The following is a 16,020-nucleotide window of genomic DNA, read 5'->3' on the forward strand; positions in this document are numbered from 1 at the left end:
AGGATAAAGAACGAGGCTTCACTAAATAAATAAAACAAAATGTATAAAATATATATTTGTGTATAAAAAAAAACAAATACATATTAAAATTACAAAACAATATTTGCATTGACTGTGCATTAAAAAACAAAACAATAAGCCGCCCTGCTTGGACGAGGAAACAGGAAAAACAAAAACACGTCCAATCGTCTTAATGAACTTCGGCTGCAGAAAGTTTTTCCTCCTAAACGGTCACGTTTACTTGTTTATACACTTCCATATATTTTAAAAATCGGTTTTGTTCATTTCAATCAGGAGGAGCCCTCGTCGGTTTGTGTTCAGAAGTGGGACGTTTGTTACACGATGAAAACACTTCTGCTCAGGAGAATAAAGAATGAAAAAGAGTTTTGGTATTTAGGTTTGGCGAACCAGTGCAAGGCCTACAGAGGTTTGTGTGTGTGTGTGTGTGTGTGTTTGTTCAGTAAAGACTCAAATGTGTGTATCCCACCACGTCAGCAGGTGAGGGTTCATCTTCGCCGTCTCAGTGCTGACATCACGGAGTGTGTTTCGGAGGTGAAGGGAGGTTCTTCAGAGGTTAGAAAATCGCTCTTTAAAAGCTGGCGTGGGCTCATCAAGCAGGTTTCTCTGTCCTGTGTGACAGTAAACTGAATATGTTGGACCTTGGACACATTTCAATGCTGTCTGATATCTCACAGTATGATTCACCTCGAAAAATGGAGGCTTTATTTTGTAATTATTAAAACTGTAAGTCATGACTATGAGATGTGGCCCAATAGGATAAATTCTCTCACACGTCCATATGACTAAACTATCAATAGACAAAATAATGAATAAATATTGGAAATAACAGTCATAACGGCCCTACGGACGTTTTAACATGTTGTATCGTGATGAAATGCAGCAATGAACTGGTGTTTGTCAGACTTTAATAGTAAAATGTGTTTTTGGAAAAGAGGCTGTCTGTGTGACTACGAGTGTTCTTTATGTTAGAACTAAAGGAACCTCTGAAGAACCATCAGTGCCTCCAGACCGATTCCTTGGCCGCAGATGGTTACCGTGGCGACAGTAGCCATCACAGAAGACGCTCTGAAACAGGAACGTCAGAGGGAAAACAGCACAGTGACGAAGCTCCTTAAGCTCCACCGTCTGTAGAACAGCACAGACGTGACCTCATCCTCAACTGTGACTCAAACGGTGACAGCAACACGGTCACAAGCTCACTGAGGTCAGACGCCACCGGAGGACATCAAATCAAGTTCATGCCACGCCCCCCTGGCAGCCTCCCTTTGACCAGTCAGAGGCTCTGCTGGCTGGACGAAGAAGAAGAAGACGACGACGATGAGGAAGAGGAGGAGTCAGCTGTGACGGCGTGGAGAGTGATGCCACCGCTGTCTGTCTGCTGCCCGCTGCCGCCCGTCACCCAGGCGTGGAGGAGGATCTGCTCCAGGGTCGGCCTGTCAGACGGCTGCTGGCTCAGACACCAGCCAATCAGCTGCTGGCACTCTGTGACAGAGACACAGGGAGATACATGCTGTTAAAGCCTCTAAGGCAGAGCATCTTTAACCCTGGAGACTATTTCTCTATATCTTAGGCTCTAAATGACTGGAATCCGGTGGATCGTCTCTTCCAGAGAGAACCAGCTATTATGGCTGTGATGTAATCCTGTGGGGCGACTGCACCAGATCAAAGCAAAGTGCTCATTGGTGCTACTGACCCGCTCAAATTGATATTTGAATGACATCATTACAGAAAAGATCCCTGCAGAGATAGTTCTGTAGGATCACTTTTGTTTAACCAGGAACAGCCGTTACATCAATCCATTCAAAGCCACCAGACTTTTACACGGTAGTTGCAAGACAGGGGCGTCCACATACTTTTGTTTTACAAGTTGATTTTCATAGAAATCAATCTAAAACCTGATCCCGTCACTCGGACTGACCTGAGGAGATTTTCCGTCTGAAGTGGATCCGTCCTCTCAGGATCTCCTCGTCTTGCTCGAAGGGGATGTCCCCACACACCATGTCATACAGCAGCACGCCGAGCGACCAGACGGTAGCCGAGCGACCGTGGTACCGGCCGAACCGGATCCACTCCGGCGGACTGTACACTCGCGTACCTGGAGGGGGGAGGGGCGTTAGGGGTTTCATGTATTCCACTGTACACAACAGTGATCTGGGAGAGGCTCATGACGCTAACGGCAAGGGCTGCTGCAGTCGTCATGACAACAGAAACACAGCAGTGCAGTGTGTTAGTGTGAGTGTGTAGAGCGGCGGCGTGGTGGGGAAACACCGGCAGCAGCAGCAGGAAGTGATGACTGATCATCACGCTGCTGGTTACTGACAACTGCCGGTCACAAGAGCGACAGCTGATGTTTGTGGAAAATAAAAAGCTTCCCATCATGCACCAGTTGCATTATGTTATGTGAGGACAGACGAGCAGAGTTACTTCTGTCCAAAGCCAATTTCACAGTAAACTTGCAAACGTGTTTGGTCATCATGTTGAACCATCACACACACACACACAGGTTTGTACTTCTGTGTTTGTGACAGGGCTCCTACAGCTTTAAGAGTTACATTCAAGCACTTTTAAAAAGGTACTTAAACCAAAGCTTTCCAGACACCAAAATCCTTTATGATCTAAACTGTTACTACAAGTACAAGTTTGAAGAATCAAGTTTACAGAATTCCTTCACACCCTCAGTAATCAGTGTAAACTGTCACTTTGTTTAGTTCACCTGCTGTTCATTTTAACTTTGATAATGATAATTATGCGCCAGGAGACAAACAAATGACGACGGGATCCTTTCATTTCAAATATTTGAATATTTTTGCTTTACATGAGTGATTGGGTATGAAACATCAGATTATGATGAACATTTTTTCAAGGAGTATTTTCTATTTCAAGCACACTCCTAACATTTTCCTGGACTGGAAAAAATTTCCAGAATTATACTAAGTGTCCCCACTTTACACAAAATGTAGTTACTTTACCAAAAAAAAAAAAAAAACTCTTTACACTGATCATGTCCCCACTTTTCAATAATGTCCTAATTCTTAATGTTCTGTAAAATGTCCCAAAAATGTACGTCCACACAGTAAAAGTCTGAGATTAAACTGTTGGTTCAGTTCTTAGGTTACTGTGGGATGATCAGACTCACCATCGAACTCTGTGTAGGCGGTGTCTTTGAGGAGGGCCCCTGAGCCGAAGTCAATGAGTTTGATCCGTCCGGTCCTCAGGTCCACCAGCAGGTTCTCGTCCTTGATGTCTCGGTGGACGACGCCGCAGGTGTAGCAGTGACGCACAGCCTCCAGCACCTGCAGGAAGAAGTCGTGTGCCGCCGCCTCGTCCAGTGCGCCGCGCTCCGTGATGTAATCAAACAGGTCCTGTGCCGGCTCGGGACACTCCATCACCATCAGCCAGCCGTCCACCCACTCCCACCAGTCCAACAGCCGCACCACGCCAGCAAACGCCCCGCCCACCTTCTTCAACAGCACGATCTCCAGAGGGACCACAGCGCCGCACTGAGAGGATATCAAAGGGAACATTTACAGACAAGTCACCAGCCCAGAAAATTATTCTGCAGCTGCAACAATTAGCTGATTAGATTAGATCATTTTTAGCCTAAAAACATGGTGGCTCCAGCCGGCAAGTTTGCTGCTTCTCTTTGTCACGGATGACAGTAAACTGAAAATATTCAAGCTTTTAGACTCAAAACTCTACATCTTAAGATATCACCTTGGACATTTTCCCCTACATTCTGCATTTTATACACAAAAAGATCAATTGAGACAACAATAGGCAAACTAATCTGTAACTGAAATTCTTGGTCGCAGCTTTATCAGATTTAATTATAGCAGGAAACACAGACAGGCCACATCTTAAAAAAAACAAACATTGAGTCAAGTGCACTTAGAGTTAAACTTAGCTGTGATTTTGAATATTAAACATTATATGGATGAGGAGCAAATCATTTGTCTAACTGAAGATTAGAAGTGTCATTAATACCACTTGTGTTTTCTTTAATTTGGAACCACTTCTATATGTAAATAATGTGTTTCATGTTTGACTAATATAGGAATAACACAGTATATTACAAGTTGTTATGCTCACCAGTGAGCCCCACTCAGTCACTCTGTCCCTGCACACATGTTTCACCGCCACCTGCACAAAAACATAAACACCATTAACACACATCCTCCACACAGTTATTTAAAATATGCAGTATAACATAATGGGCACAATAAACCCTGCCTCTTTAAGAAACACAGAATAAACAGTGGTCACAAAAAGATTCTGTGACTTCACAGTAACATGAAGCTTTTTGTCTGCTTTGAATGTTTAATTTATAAATAAAAAGGATTTTCCCCATCATCTTAGGGCAACGCTGTGAGAATATTAAAAATGTGACACCACTTCCTGCTCCCATTGAGTTTAAAGCAAAATAGCACGATTATATTTGGATACAACAGGAGAGTAAAGCTTCACTGGCCACATTTCTTTGTGAAAACAAAGACCACATGCCTGCTCTGCATCAAGCAACACAGCTGACAACAATAAAACAGGACGTACAGACAGATACTGCCTTCAAAATAAAAGCACCGAGTCAAAACAAAAACTTCAGTTCCTGGTGAGTACAGCAGCTGAGATATTCTGACAATTTTGGTTTAAAGTATTAAATAAATAAAAGCACATTGTTTAATGAAAAACTATCTTTTCTAGGTAGGCAAAAATGAGGGAGAAAAAGTACTGTAAAACATCAGAACATCCATTAGAAAGCAGACCAACTACAGATGGTTTGTCATACACACAATACCTTGAAATACAACCCAAATCGATTCTTTTAAGTGGTAACAACCAAATGCATGTTCCTGCAAGCGTCGCCAAGACTAACTGTGTGAAGATCAAAAGACATTTGTGTAATGTCATCGGCTGAGAGGGACGTTCTCACATCAGTTGTGAATTCAGCCAAAAATCATATGCTATGCACAAACAAACAAGCTGCTTCCTCTTAGATGTGTGTAAGGAAAACTGAAATACTGTAAATGTTGGGTGCAGACCTGGAATCTCAAGGCTATTGGCCCTTTAGGATGGAAAATAGCTTTACTGTATTCGTAAGGAGTTGAGCAAAAAGTTTACTGTAGATATTTCAAGCAATAAAGCAGTGAGACTTGCAGCTGCTGTTTCTACAATTATGTAGTAACTGAGAAATCTACAGAGGAAGGTCTGCAAAAATCCAAAAGCTTCCAAGGTCAAGGAAGACCTTTCAATCACTAAGTTTATATTCAAAGCTACTTTTATTTTGAAGGCAACAGCCGGAAACGGGGGTGTTTCCCGTGTGTAGCTTGACGCTGTGAGCCGCGGCCATGTGCCGGGACCAAAACAAAGCGGCTCCCCGCTCTTACCGGCAGCCCGTCGGCCAGGCGGACAGCCGAGTAGACGGTGCCGAATCCTCCGCTGCCCAGCACCGAGCCCAGCCGGTACTGCTTCTCAAACGGCTGCTTCTCCGCTTTGGCTGAAAAACACAGAAATAAGTTAATTAATTAGGATTGTTGAACGTGATTCGCACGGTTGAGACCCGGTAGTGTTGCGCCAAAATCTGTAATCCCCACAAAAGATCTCTTTCTTCCTATAAGTCCTCGGCGTGTAGTTTCACAGCTTCACGCCTTGCTCTTAACGTAAACAGGCGTCAAATGAGAAGCCATCTTGGTTAAATATGAAAATATACAAAAATAAATGAATACACACGACCAGATAACCAAATGTCCTCGAGTGACCGCTGTTTTCTTGTGTCGGCCGTTTAAAAATGGTGGACTGTCCAGAGCATCATCATCATCATCATCATCATCATGTCCAATATAAATCCTTTAAACGACGTTATGTGATTAAAGTAAAAAAAATGTTTTAAAACAGAGGGCATGTGGTTTTTCATTACAGGATAAATACGCATTTTTGCACAACACCTGGCTTTCAAAATGGCCCCAGACTGTGTTATTTAAAGGTCATACAGTAGCACCCATCCACTAATTGCGTAATGTATTGAAAATATATACATTTAAACAGTAAATTTGATGTCCTCGGTAAGAATGCCAAACTATAGCTGGTCCTAGCCTCTTCAATGTGAAGATGTTATGCCTTAGATGACATCGGCCGAGTTAAACTGAATACATTAGCTGTTTTAGATGATTACAAAATAAAGTAGCAGATATCTAGCTGCTTGTTAGTCTACAAAATGGCTGTTAGTTTCTGTCATTTTCTGAAGGTAACTTATTAACCTGCTGGTCCACGTGTACGCCGTGTTATGGGACCTGACCATGAAACTATAAAGGTTTTAGTTGATTTAGTTGAAAGTTAAGGTTTTGGTTAGACGTCCAGAGATGACTGGTATGGGTTGGAGAAGGACGCGGATTATAAGGGGTCACAGAACAGCGTGTAACACCGGCAGGTTGTGGTTAAAACCGTTACCTTGCTGCAGCTGGAGCTTCGCCGGCAGATCCATGCTGGACGAGAAGGAGCCCAGCTTGGAGAGCAGCATGCTGCTCGTCACCTCTCACAAAAATGAAGAAAACACCCGGAAAATATTCGCGTAATAAATCCCAGGTAACAGCAAAGTCCTCGAACCTCCTTACGAGCGAGTTACGTTGGAAAAACGATGAAAATCCATCGGTATTAAGATAATTTAGACAGAAAAACGTTGCCTGAGGAGAAGCGCGCCACTCAGCCTGTCGCTCCTCCGGCCGGTGCCCATATTTACAAATATCACATAGATCCCTCCGCCGAGTCCCCGCTGACCGTTAAGTAACACCACAGATCCCGCGGCTTCACACACAAAATAACACACCTGGATAATCAGGCATGCGTCGAGTCATGTCGGTTCACGGTTAATTTTAAGCCGGAGACGTGAAAAAGAAGCTTTAACCAACGAGAAAACACGCGGACTAGTTTTACGTAGTAAGGACAGGCGCAGGAATCCAGAAAGGGTAGGTGCTTCGGCTCTTCAGAGAATAATAATAACAAAACAAATAAAATACAAATTTTAAATAGAAATAATGAAGATAATAACACAAGGTTGTAAGAAATGTTATAATAGTTAATATTCTAACAATCTGTGGGCTCAAATTTGATAGTATTATCTGAGACTGAGCCAACATCCCTCAACATAATTATATAAGTGAATGCAGTTCATCCATCACTCAGTCTGAAATCAATCATTAATCTAAGCAGTTCTGCTGTTTGCTGTGGTTATTTTGTAATTTGGTGATATTGCTTGAGTATCGTATTGAGGTACTTAATTAAGTAAAAGTGGCAATACCACAGTGTGAAAGTAAGCAGTCACGAGAGCCCTGAAATAACTAAACTCTTGTAGCTCTGGTTTTGGTCTCCACCAACTCCTGAGGGAGATATATGATTCTTTAGCCGCTAGATGTTCAGTTTTCTTCACCAGCTCGACTCTGACTGTGCCTGCTGTCTGGTGCTGGGCCGGTAGTTTCCTGTTGGTTTATCAGAGACTGCTGCTGACACTGAAAACACTGAAACTGAAGCAGAAAATAAAAATGCCTTCAGAAAAACTAAAGATTATTGAATGCAATAACTTCTTTACTTCCTTTTTCCTGCACATACTATATTCTATAGCTACGTGGTGAGAACACCCCGCAGTATTACGGTGCATTTATCTGTGTAATTGTTTCCTCCTCTGGTTTTCATCTGATTTCATGCTGTAAGTGAGCGGAGCAGCACCTGCAGTTGGTCGGACAGATCAAAGCACCAGCACAACATTCCCACAATCCCCTTTGTCTGCTCACAAACTGCTGGAGCCAGTGGGATTGTTTTGACTAAGGAGGCAGCGGCTGGGTCACATGACCTGCTGTAGTACATCCCCACTGAGCCCGAATGTAGGTCACGCTCTCCGCCCCTCACTGTAAGTGAATGTAAAGAGACTGAGTGCATTTACACGCACATTAGTATCCCGGTTTTGATCCTTATCCTGGTTTTGATCTTAATCGGGATATGTTGTTTACATGAAACATGAGAAACCTTGTTATCCATATCCCTGTATGCATGATCATAACAGTGTCCAGGTCTCTGATAATCTGTGTGCAGTCGCATCTTGATTTCTCACATCTCAGCTATGTTTTGTACCATCAAATGCTCTGAAACCTGGATAAGGTGTTTACATGTCGAAACATCCCGGTTTCTATTTGAGTTCTCCAGGTAGCATATCCATGTTTCTGAAAAGCAGGATAAGGTCTTTTTCAGGTTTCTGAAGATAGAATATGACGAACCAAACTGACGTCAAAGAACCAGCGATGATGAAGGCCAATTGTTGCATTGCCTGTGTCTGGTCCAAAAGTTTCTCATGTGTGCCATCAGTGTTAATCGGGTGTTCAATTGTCCCGATCGCTGACCCTTCAAGTCCTTTAAGTGATACAGTATGTATGTTAAAAACAATCAAGGACTAACTAACTTCACATCTAACTACTTATCTTACCATTTATCTCCCCAGAACATCTTTGAAGTGCACTTATCTTGCACACTCTCTTGTTTGTTTAGGGTTCATGTGATGGACTGTTCCTTTGCTGGGAGAACTAACAAATTGGAGTCTCCGCAGGTCATATAACGCCCTGTTTTTGTTGTTTTCCACCTCCAAATCAAACCAACAATAGTGTCATTGTTAAATACCACCATAGCAAAGTGAGAGATGTGTTCTTGTGTTGTGGTTAAACTTAAAGTTTGTAGCAGCCGATAACACTAACCCGGTGTTCACTTGCTGCTCTCTTGTCCACAGCATGAATGTGACTGAGGTCATTTGTTCTCGTCTATGTTTAGCTGCGTCTATTTTGAAAGCTGTGAAACAACTGAGCCTCTCTGAGGAGTGAAGCTGCTTCGTACTGACTCACTTCTCTCCAGCTCCACTTCAAGATTTTTGGAAATGCTTGAACCTTTCGCGCCATTTTCATGGAGATTGTTTTGTTGAGCGTGTCTATTAGATAATAGTAATGTCAGCGCACAGCAGTGAATCAGAGGACAGTAGCAGCTGTGACGGTGTGGACAAAAGACACCTGTCATGTTGTGACTCCGGTCCCGCATCGCCCAAATTAACTATTGTGGTCGGAGACACTCACTTCTCCGAGGAGAAGAGGTTTCTTGTTCAGAGCTGTGACTATTTCCAAGCTCTGTATCGCTCTGGGATGAAAGAGTGTCAGCAAGAGGAAATACACCTCAAATGTCTGCATGCTCGAGGCTTCCTCATTGCCTTGATGGTTTTACGAGGTGAGATGCCCGTCCTAGATGGTGACGACATTGTTGAGGCCATTGAATGTGCCGCTTTCTTGCAGGTGGCGCTGCTCACTAAGCATCTCATCAACCTGATTGACTCTGACAATTGTTTACTGATGTATCACACCGCTGCAACCTTTGGCCTCATGGACCTTTACCACGCTGCTGCGCTTTTTATCCGAAACATGTACCCAAACCTGGAGGCGGAGGTCCAGAAAACCTTACCGTCAGAGCTCATCTCCTACGTAGAGTCTTTGACCCCGAGTGTTTTCGTGGCTGTGGGGGCTCATGTGACCTGCGGTGTGGATGAAACTGTACATGCAGCCTGCAGGACGGTCTGCTACCTGGATGAAACTGGCAACAACTGGAAGGTGTTAACAGATCTGCCGCTACAGGCCAGCACCTCCATGGCTGGAGTGACTGTTTTAGACAACAAACTCTACATCGTCGGTGGAGTTCATGGACTTCATAAACATGTTGTGGAGTCTTGTTTCTGCTACAGCGTGGAGAACAACAGTTGGAGCAGGATTTCCAGTCCAGCACAGCTGCGATACAATCTCAGTCTTGTGGGTGTAGACGGTCGTCTTTATGCCATCGGAGGAGAATACGAGCGAACAGTGATGTCATCTGTGGAAACATATGACATAAAGACTGGACAGTGGGGGTTTGCTGCTCACTTACCTCGACCAGTGGCAGGCGCGGCATGCACCAAAGCCATGAGCAGGATATTTGTGTGTTTATGGAAGCCAATGGAGACCACAGAGATCTACGAGTATGTCTCAAGAAAAGATGAGTGGCAGCTTGTTACCACGCTGATCAGGCACCAGAGCTATGGCCACTGCATGATCGGACACAGAGACAACCTTTTTGTCATGAGAAATGGGCCGTCTGATGACTTCTTGAGGTGCCTGATGGACTGTTATAATCTGAACTCGGGCCAGTGGTCGTCCCTGCCTGGACACTTTGCCAACAGCAGAGGTTCGCTGTTTACGGCCGTGGTGCAAGGCGACTCTGTGTTCACGCTCAACAGGAGCATGACCCTTGAGTACGCAGTCGAGGGTAAAAACTGGAAGCCTCGACGGCAAATGAAGGGTTTTCCCAGAAGTGGATCTGTGTGGACGTTCATGCTCCAGCTTCCAGACGCTCTTATGGTGCAGTAACGGCTTTGTTTGCTCTGGGATTTATTGTCAGCATCTTTTTACACTGGCATGTTTTTTTCTATACACCTGTACTTCAATAAAGTTACATGATAATTCATTTTTAGTACAACTTTGGGTCTTTGTAGTGTTGTCCATCATTTCTATCATTAGTGATGAATAAAATTTATTTTCATTTATAATTTAAAAGTTCACATGGTTCACACACAGGTTCACATTGTTTAATGTTCAACAAACACATTATTATTCATCGTACAGACATGGCTGCTGCAGCTGTTGTTGTTGCAACACTCTTGCCTTCAACATTGTATTAGCAGAAGCTGGCGGTAGGGAGGAAAAAACAATGGAACAGTCGGCCTGCTGAAGGGCCAGAGGATGTCACATGATCAATAGATCCCCTTATGACATCATAAGGGGAGCTGAATCTAAATGGAGTGTTTTCTCAAAGACTTACTGAGAGATGGAGCAGGGGAAAAGGGAGAGGACGGTCCTTTCTCATAGTTTGGCGATCTCTAGGCACACCGGGGACACATATTAGTCAGAAGAGGTTTTGTGTCAAAAAAGTGTATATATTATGAGGGTTGGGGTTGGGTGTAATGTCAAGAGACAAATGTTTTCTAATTCTGTCAAAGGTCAGTGGTTTATATCAGAAATATCTGAAAAAAGCAGAGAAACATGGTGATATTTTCAATTATGGTCAAATGAAAAGTTAAAAACAAAATCTTGAATTAAATGCTTAGCTATAATTTATACAATAGATACAAGTCACTTTAGGGAAATTTCAAGAGAGGAAGCAGAATTTATGAGATTATCTGTGTGACTATATGTCCCCCATCATCATCATCATCAGTTGTTTTATAAATATAACTAACTCTGATTCATCTCATAGACTCAGTGTGTCCCTCAGTGCTGCTGGCACCATGTGAACTCCAGTGTTTGTCCTCACACAGAGCTTCTGTTTCCTGCAGCAGCCTCTGTTTCCTCGATGATGACGATGGAGGTGCACGGCAGGCAGAGCCAGGCACCGCGGGCAGCCGGGCAGGACGCCAGCAGCAGGCAGCGATGCTAAATCTGACCTAGAATAAAGAGAGAGGCCGGGGTCAGGCCGGGACGCAGCGCTCGGGCCGACGCCCTCCACAACCTCCAGCTTGAGTCTGGGAGCAAAGCCAGGAACCAGAGGTTTGACTCCGTGATGGATGAGGCTCTATCTGTGGACATTAATCAGTTTATCAGCATCTGACCATATGATGCTGTCTGAAACTCAATTTCAAATGATCTGCGTTTGTCAAACCTGCTTCACCTCTTTTTTAAACAAAAACCTAAACTACCCAAAATAAAGGGCTACACTTCCTCTTTGTATTAGCTCCATGTAAGTAAGTACATTTACTCAATTACTGTATTTAATTAAGTTTTCCCATTTTTTGCTACTTTATACTTTTACTCTAACTTACTACAATTAGACCCAAACATCATATTTTTTACTGTATTTAAAAAATACAAAATATGATCAACTAATAAATTATTATTATTAGAAATTTGGTTGGCCATCATCAGGCTCTAACACAGTTGAAGCAGAGCCACAGGTCGATTCCCACTTTTTTTTCAGCATACAGATAATGAAGGCAGCATGTTGCTGCCTTATCAAGACCAAACAAAATTCTGCCTGCCTTGGAGCTTTCAAGGCTTTGTTTATTGTGACTTTTCAAAAGTCTACAGGTGCCAACAGGCCGTTTTATTTTCTATTTTACACGTGCAGTGTGAACACTTGATTGGTTTGTACAGTGTGAGCACAAAAATCATGAGCATTGGCTTCACACCACAGATGACTTACTAATCACTAATATAGTTATAGTTTTTTTTAAATTAAACAACAACATTTCTAAAACATAGTATTTCCAGTGTATATTTGTTTTGACTGCAGGCCGAAGTCAGCAGGGTGACACATGCTTTATGATCTCTGTGTTTACATGCAGAGTGTTTTCATTTAACCAGAACTACAGAGGAACTGGGTCAGTCCAAATACAGCCCCCCCACACACACACACACACACTCTCTCTCTCTCTATCTATTCATGCCCCTGGTGCTCTAATGTCAGTTTCGTGCCCCTGGTACTCTGATGGCAGTTTCATGCCCCTGGTACTCTAATGTCAGTTTCGTGCCCTTGGTGCTCTAATGGGGGTTTCGTGCCCCTGGTGCTCTAGTGGAAGTCCTGTGTCCCTGGTACTCTGCAGGAAGTGTGGACACGCACGCACACACACACACACACACACACACACACACACACACACACACACACACACACACATCCTCCCTCTCTCTCTTTCTCTCTCTCTATCTCCTTACTCCCATAGTCCCCCATGGAACTCTGGTGGAGGTGTGTCCTTTTGTGCTTTGATCCTTGCTTTGTTTTTTTTTTAAATCCGTGTAACCATAGTCCCCCAGGAACTCTGGTGGAGGTACACACACACACACACACACACACACACACACACACACACACACACACCCCTCTCCTTACTCCCATAGTCCCCCATGGAACTCTGGTGGAGGTGTGCCCTTTTGTGCTTTGATCCTTGCTTTGTTTTTTTTTTAAATCGGTGTAACCATAGTCCCCCAGGAACTCTGGTGGAGGTGTGCCCTTTTATGCTTTGATCCTTGCTTTGTGTTTTTTTAAAATCCGTGTACCCATAGTCCCCCAGGAACCCTGGTGGAGGTACACACACACACACACACACACACACCCCTCTCCTTACTCCCATAGTCCCCCCTGGAACTCTGGTGGAGGTGTGCCCTTTTATGCTTTGATCCTTGCTTTGTGTTTTTTTAAAATCCGTGTACCCATAGTCCCCCAGGAACCCTGGTGGAGGTACACACACACACACACACACACACACCCCTCTCCTTACTCCCATAGTCCCCCATGGAACTCTGGTGGAGGTGTGCCCTTTTGTGCTTTGATCCTTGCTTTGTGTTTTTTTTTAAATCCGTGTAACCATAGTCCCCCAGGAACTCTGGTGGAGGTACACACACACACACACACACACACACACACACACACACACACCCTTGCTCCCTCCCGCCCTCTCTCTCTCTCCTTACTCCCATACTCCCCCTGGAACTCTGGTGGAGGTACACGCACACGCACACACACACACACACACCATCACCCCCCCCCTCTCCCTACTCCCATAGTCCCCCATGGAACTCTGGTGGAGGTGTGCCCTTTTGTGCTTTGATCCTTGCTTTGTTTTTTTTTTAAATCCGTGTAACCATAGTCCCCCAGGAACTCTGGTGGAGGTACACACACACACACACACACACACACACACACACACACACACACACACACACACACACCCTTGCTCCCTCCCACCCTCTGTCTGTCTCTCTCCTTACTCACATAGTCCCCCTGGAACTCTGGTGGAGGTACACACACACACACACACACACACACACACACACCCCTCTCCTTACCACCATAGTCCCCCATGGAACTCTGGTGGAGGTGTGCCCTTTTGCTTTTTGATCCTTGCTTTGTTTTTTTTTAAATCCGTGTAACCATAGTCCCCCAGGAACTCTGGTGGAGGTACACACACACACACACACACACACACACATACACACATACACACACACACACACACCATCACCCCCCCCTCTCCTTACTCCCATAGTCCCCCATGGAACTCTGGTGGAGGTGTGCCCTTTTGTGCTTTGATACTTGCTTTGTGTTTTTTTAAAATCCGTGTACCCATAGTCCCGAAGGAACTCTGGTGGAGGTACACACACACACACACACACACACACACACCCCTCTCCTTACTCCCATAGTCCCCCATGGAACTCTGGTGGAGGTGTGCCCTTTTGTGCTTTGATCCTTGCTTTGTGTTTTTTTTTAAATCCGTGTAACCATAGTCTCCAGGAACTCTGGTGGAGGTACACACACACACACACACACACACACACACACACCCTTGCTCCCTCCCACCCTCTGTCTCTCTCCTTACTCACATAGTCCCCCAGGAACTCTGGTGGAGGTACACACACACACACACACACACACACACACACACCCCTCTCCTTACCACCATAGTCCCCCATGGAACTCTGGTGGAGGTGTGCCCTTTTTCTTTTTGATCCTTGCTTTGTTTTTTTTTTAAATCCGTATAACCATAGTCCCCCAGGAACTCTGGTGGAGGTACACACACACACACATACACACACACACACACACCATCACCCCCCCCTCTCCTTACTCCCATAGTCCCCCATGGAACTCTGGTGGAGGTGTGCCCTTTTATGCTTTGATCCTTGCTTTGTGTTTTTTTAAAATCCGTGTAACCATAGTCCCCCAGGAACCCTGGTGGAGGTACACACACACACACACACACACACACACACACCCCTCTCCTTACTCCCATAGTCCCCCATGGAACTCTGGTGGAGGTGTGCCCTTTTGTGCTTTGATCCTTGCTTTGTGTTTTTTTTTAAATCCGTGTAACCATAGTCCCCAGGAACTCTGGTGGAGGTACACACACACACACACACACACACACCCTTCTCCTTACTCCCATAGTTCCCCATGGAACTCTGGTGGAGGTGTGCCCTTTTGTGCTTTGATCCTTGCTTTGTGTTTTTTTTTAAATCCGTGTAACCATAGTCCCCAGGAACTCTGGTGGAGGTACACACACACACACACACACACACACACACACACACACACACACACACACACACACACACACATCACCCCCCCCTCTCCTTACTCCCATAGTCCCCCATGGAACTCTGGTGGAGGTGTGCCCTTTTGTGCTTTGATACTTGCTTTGTGTTTTTTTAAAATCCGTGTACCCATAGTCCCCCAGGAACTCTGGTGGAGGTACACACACACACACACACACACACACACACCCTCGCTCCCTCCCACCCTCTCTCTCTCTCCTTACTCCCATAGTCCCCCATGGAACTCTGGTGGAGGTGTGCCCTTTTATGCTTTGATCCTTGCTTTGTGTTTTTTTAAAATCCGTGTAACCATAGTCCCCCAGGAACCCTGGTGGAGGTACACACACACACACACACACACACACACACACACACACACACACACACACCCCTCTCCTTACTCCCATAGTCCCCCATGGAACTCTGGTGGAGGTACACACACACACACACACACACACACACACACACACACACACACACACACCCTTGCTCCCTCCCGCCCTCTCTCTCTCTCCTTACTCCCATACTCCCCCTGGAACTCTGGTGGAGGTACATGCACACGCACACACACACACACACACCATCACCCCCCCCCCTCTCCCTACTCCCATAGTCCCCTATGGAACTCGGGTGGAGGTGTGCCCTTTTGTGCTTTGATCCTTGCTTTATTTTTTTTTTAAATCGGTGTAACCATAGTCCCCCAGGAACTCTGGTGGAGGTACACACACACACACACACACACACACACACCCCTCTCCTTACTCCCATAGTCCCCCATGGAACTCTGGTGGAGGTGTGCCCTTTTGTGCTTTGATCCTTGCTTTGTTTTTTTTTTAAATCGGTGTAACCATAGTCCCCCAGGAACTCT

The 16,020-nt window shown here is 44.9% G+C and overlaps 2 protein-coding genes across 2 annotated transcripts; one reads left to right on the forward strand and one right to left on the reverse strand.

Annotated features, from left to right (window-relative positions):
- Window positions 1–1,294: 1,294 nt before the first annotated feature.
- On the reverse strand, window positions 1,295–6,603 carry LOC139202050 (serine/threonine-protein kinase pim-3-like). The gene is made up of 6 exons (XM_070831523.1): window positions 6,463–6,603; window positions 5,403–5,512; window positions 4,111–4,161; window positions 3,158–3,521; window positions 1,940–2,116; window positions 1,295–1,503 (listed from the first exon to the last, which is right to left on the reverse strand). Exons 1-6 carry the CDS (start codon window positions 6,530–6,532, stop codon window positions 1,295–1,297), a joined length of 981 nt encoding a protein of 326 aa, XP_070687624.1. The 5' UTR covers window positions 6,533–6,603.
- Window positions 6,604–8,993: 2,390 nt separating this feature from the next.
- On the forward strand, window positions 8,994–10,445 carry kbtbd13b (kelch repeat and BTB domain containing 13b). The gene has a single exon (XM_070831364.1). It carries the CDS (start codon window positions 8,994–8,996, stop codon window positions 10,431–10,433), a length of 1,440 nt encoding a protein of 479 aa, XP_070687465.1. The 3' UTR covers window positions 10,434–10,445.
- Window positions 10,446–16,020: the final 5,575 nt, after the last annotated feature.

The sequence above is a fragment of the Pempheris klunzingeri genome, chromosome 5 (assembly GCF_042242105.1).
Source record: "Pempheris klunzingeri isolate RE-2024b chromosome 5, fPemKlu1.hap1, whole genome shotgun sequence".
NCBI classification, from domain to species: Eukaryota; Metazoa; Chordata; class Actinopteri; order Acropomatiformes; family Pempheridae; genus Pempheris; species Pempheris klunzingeri.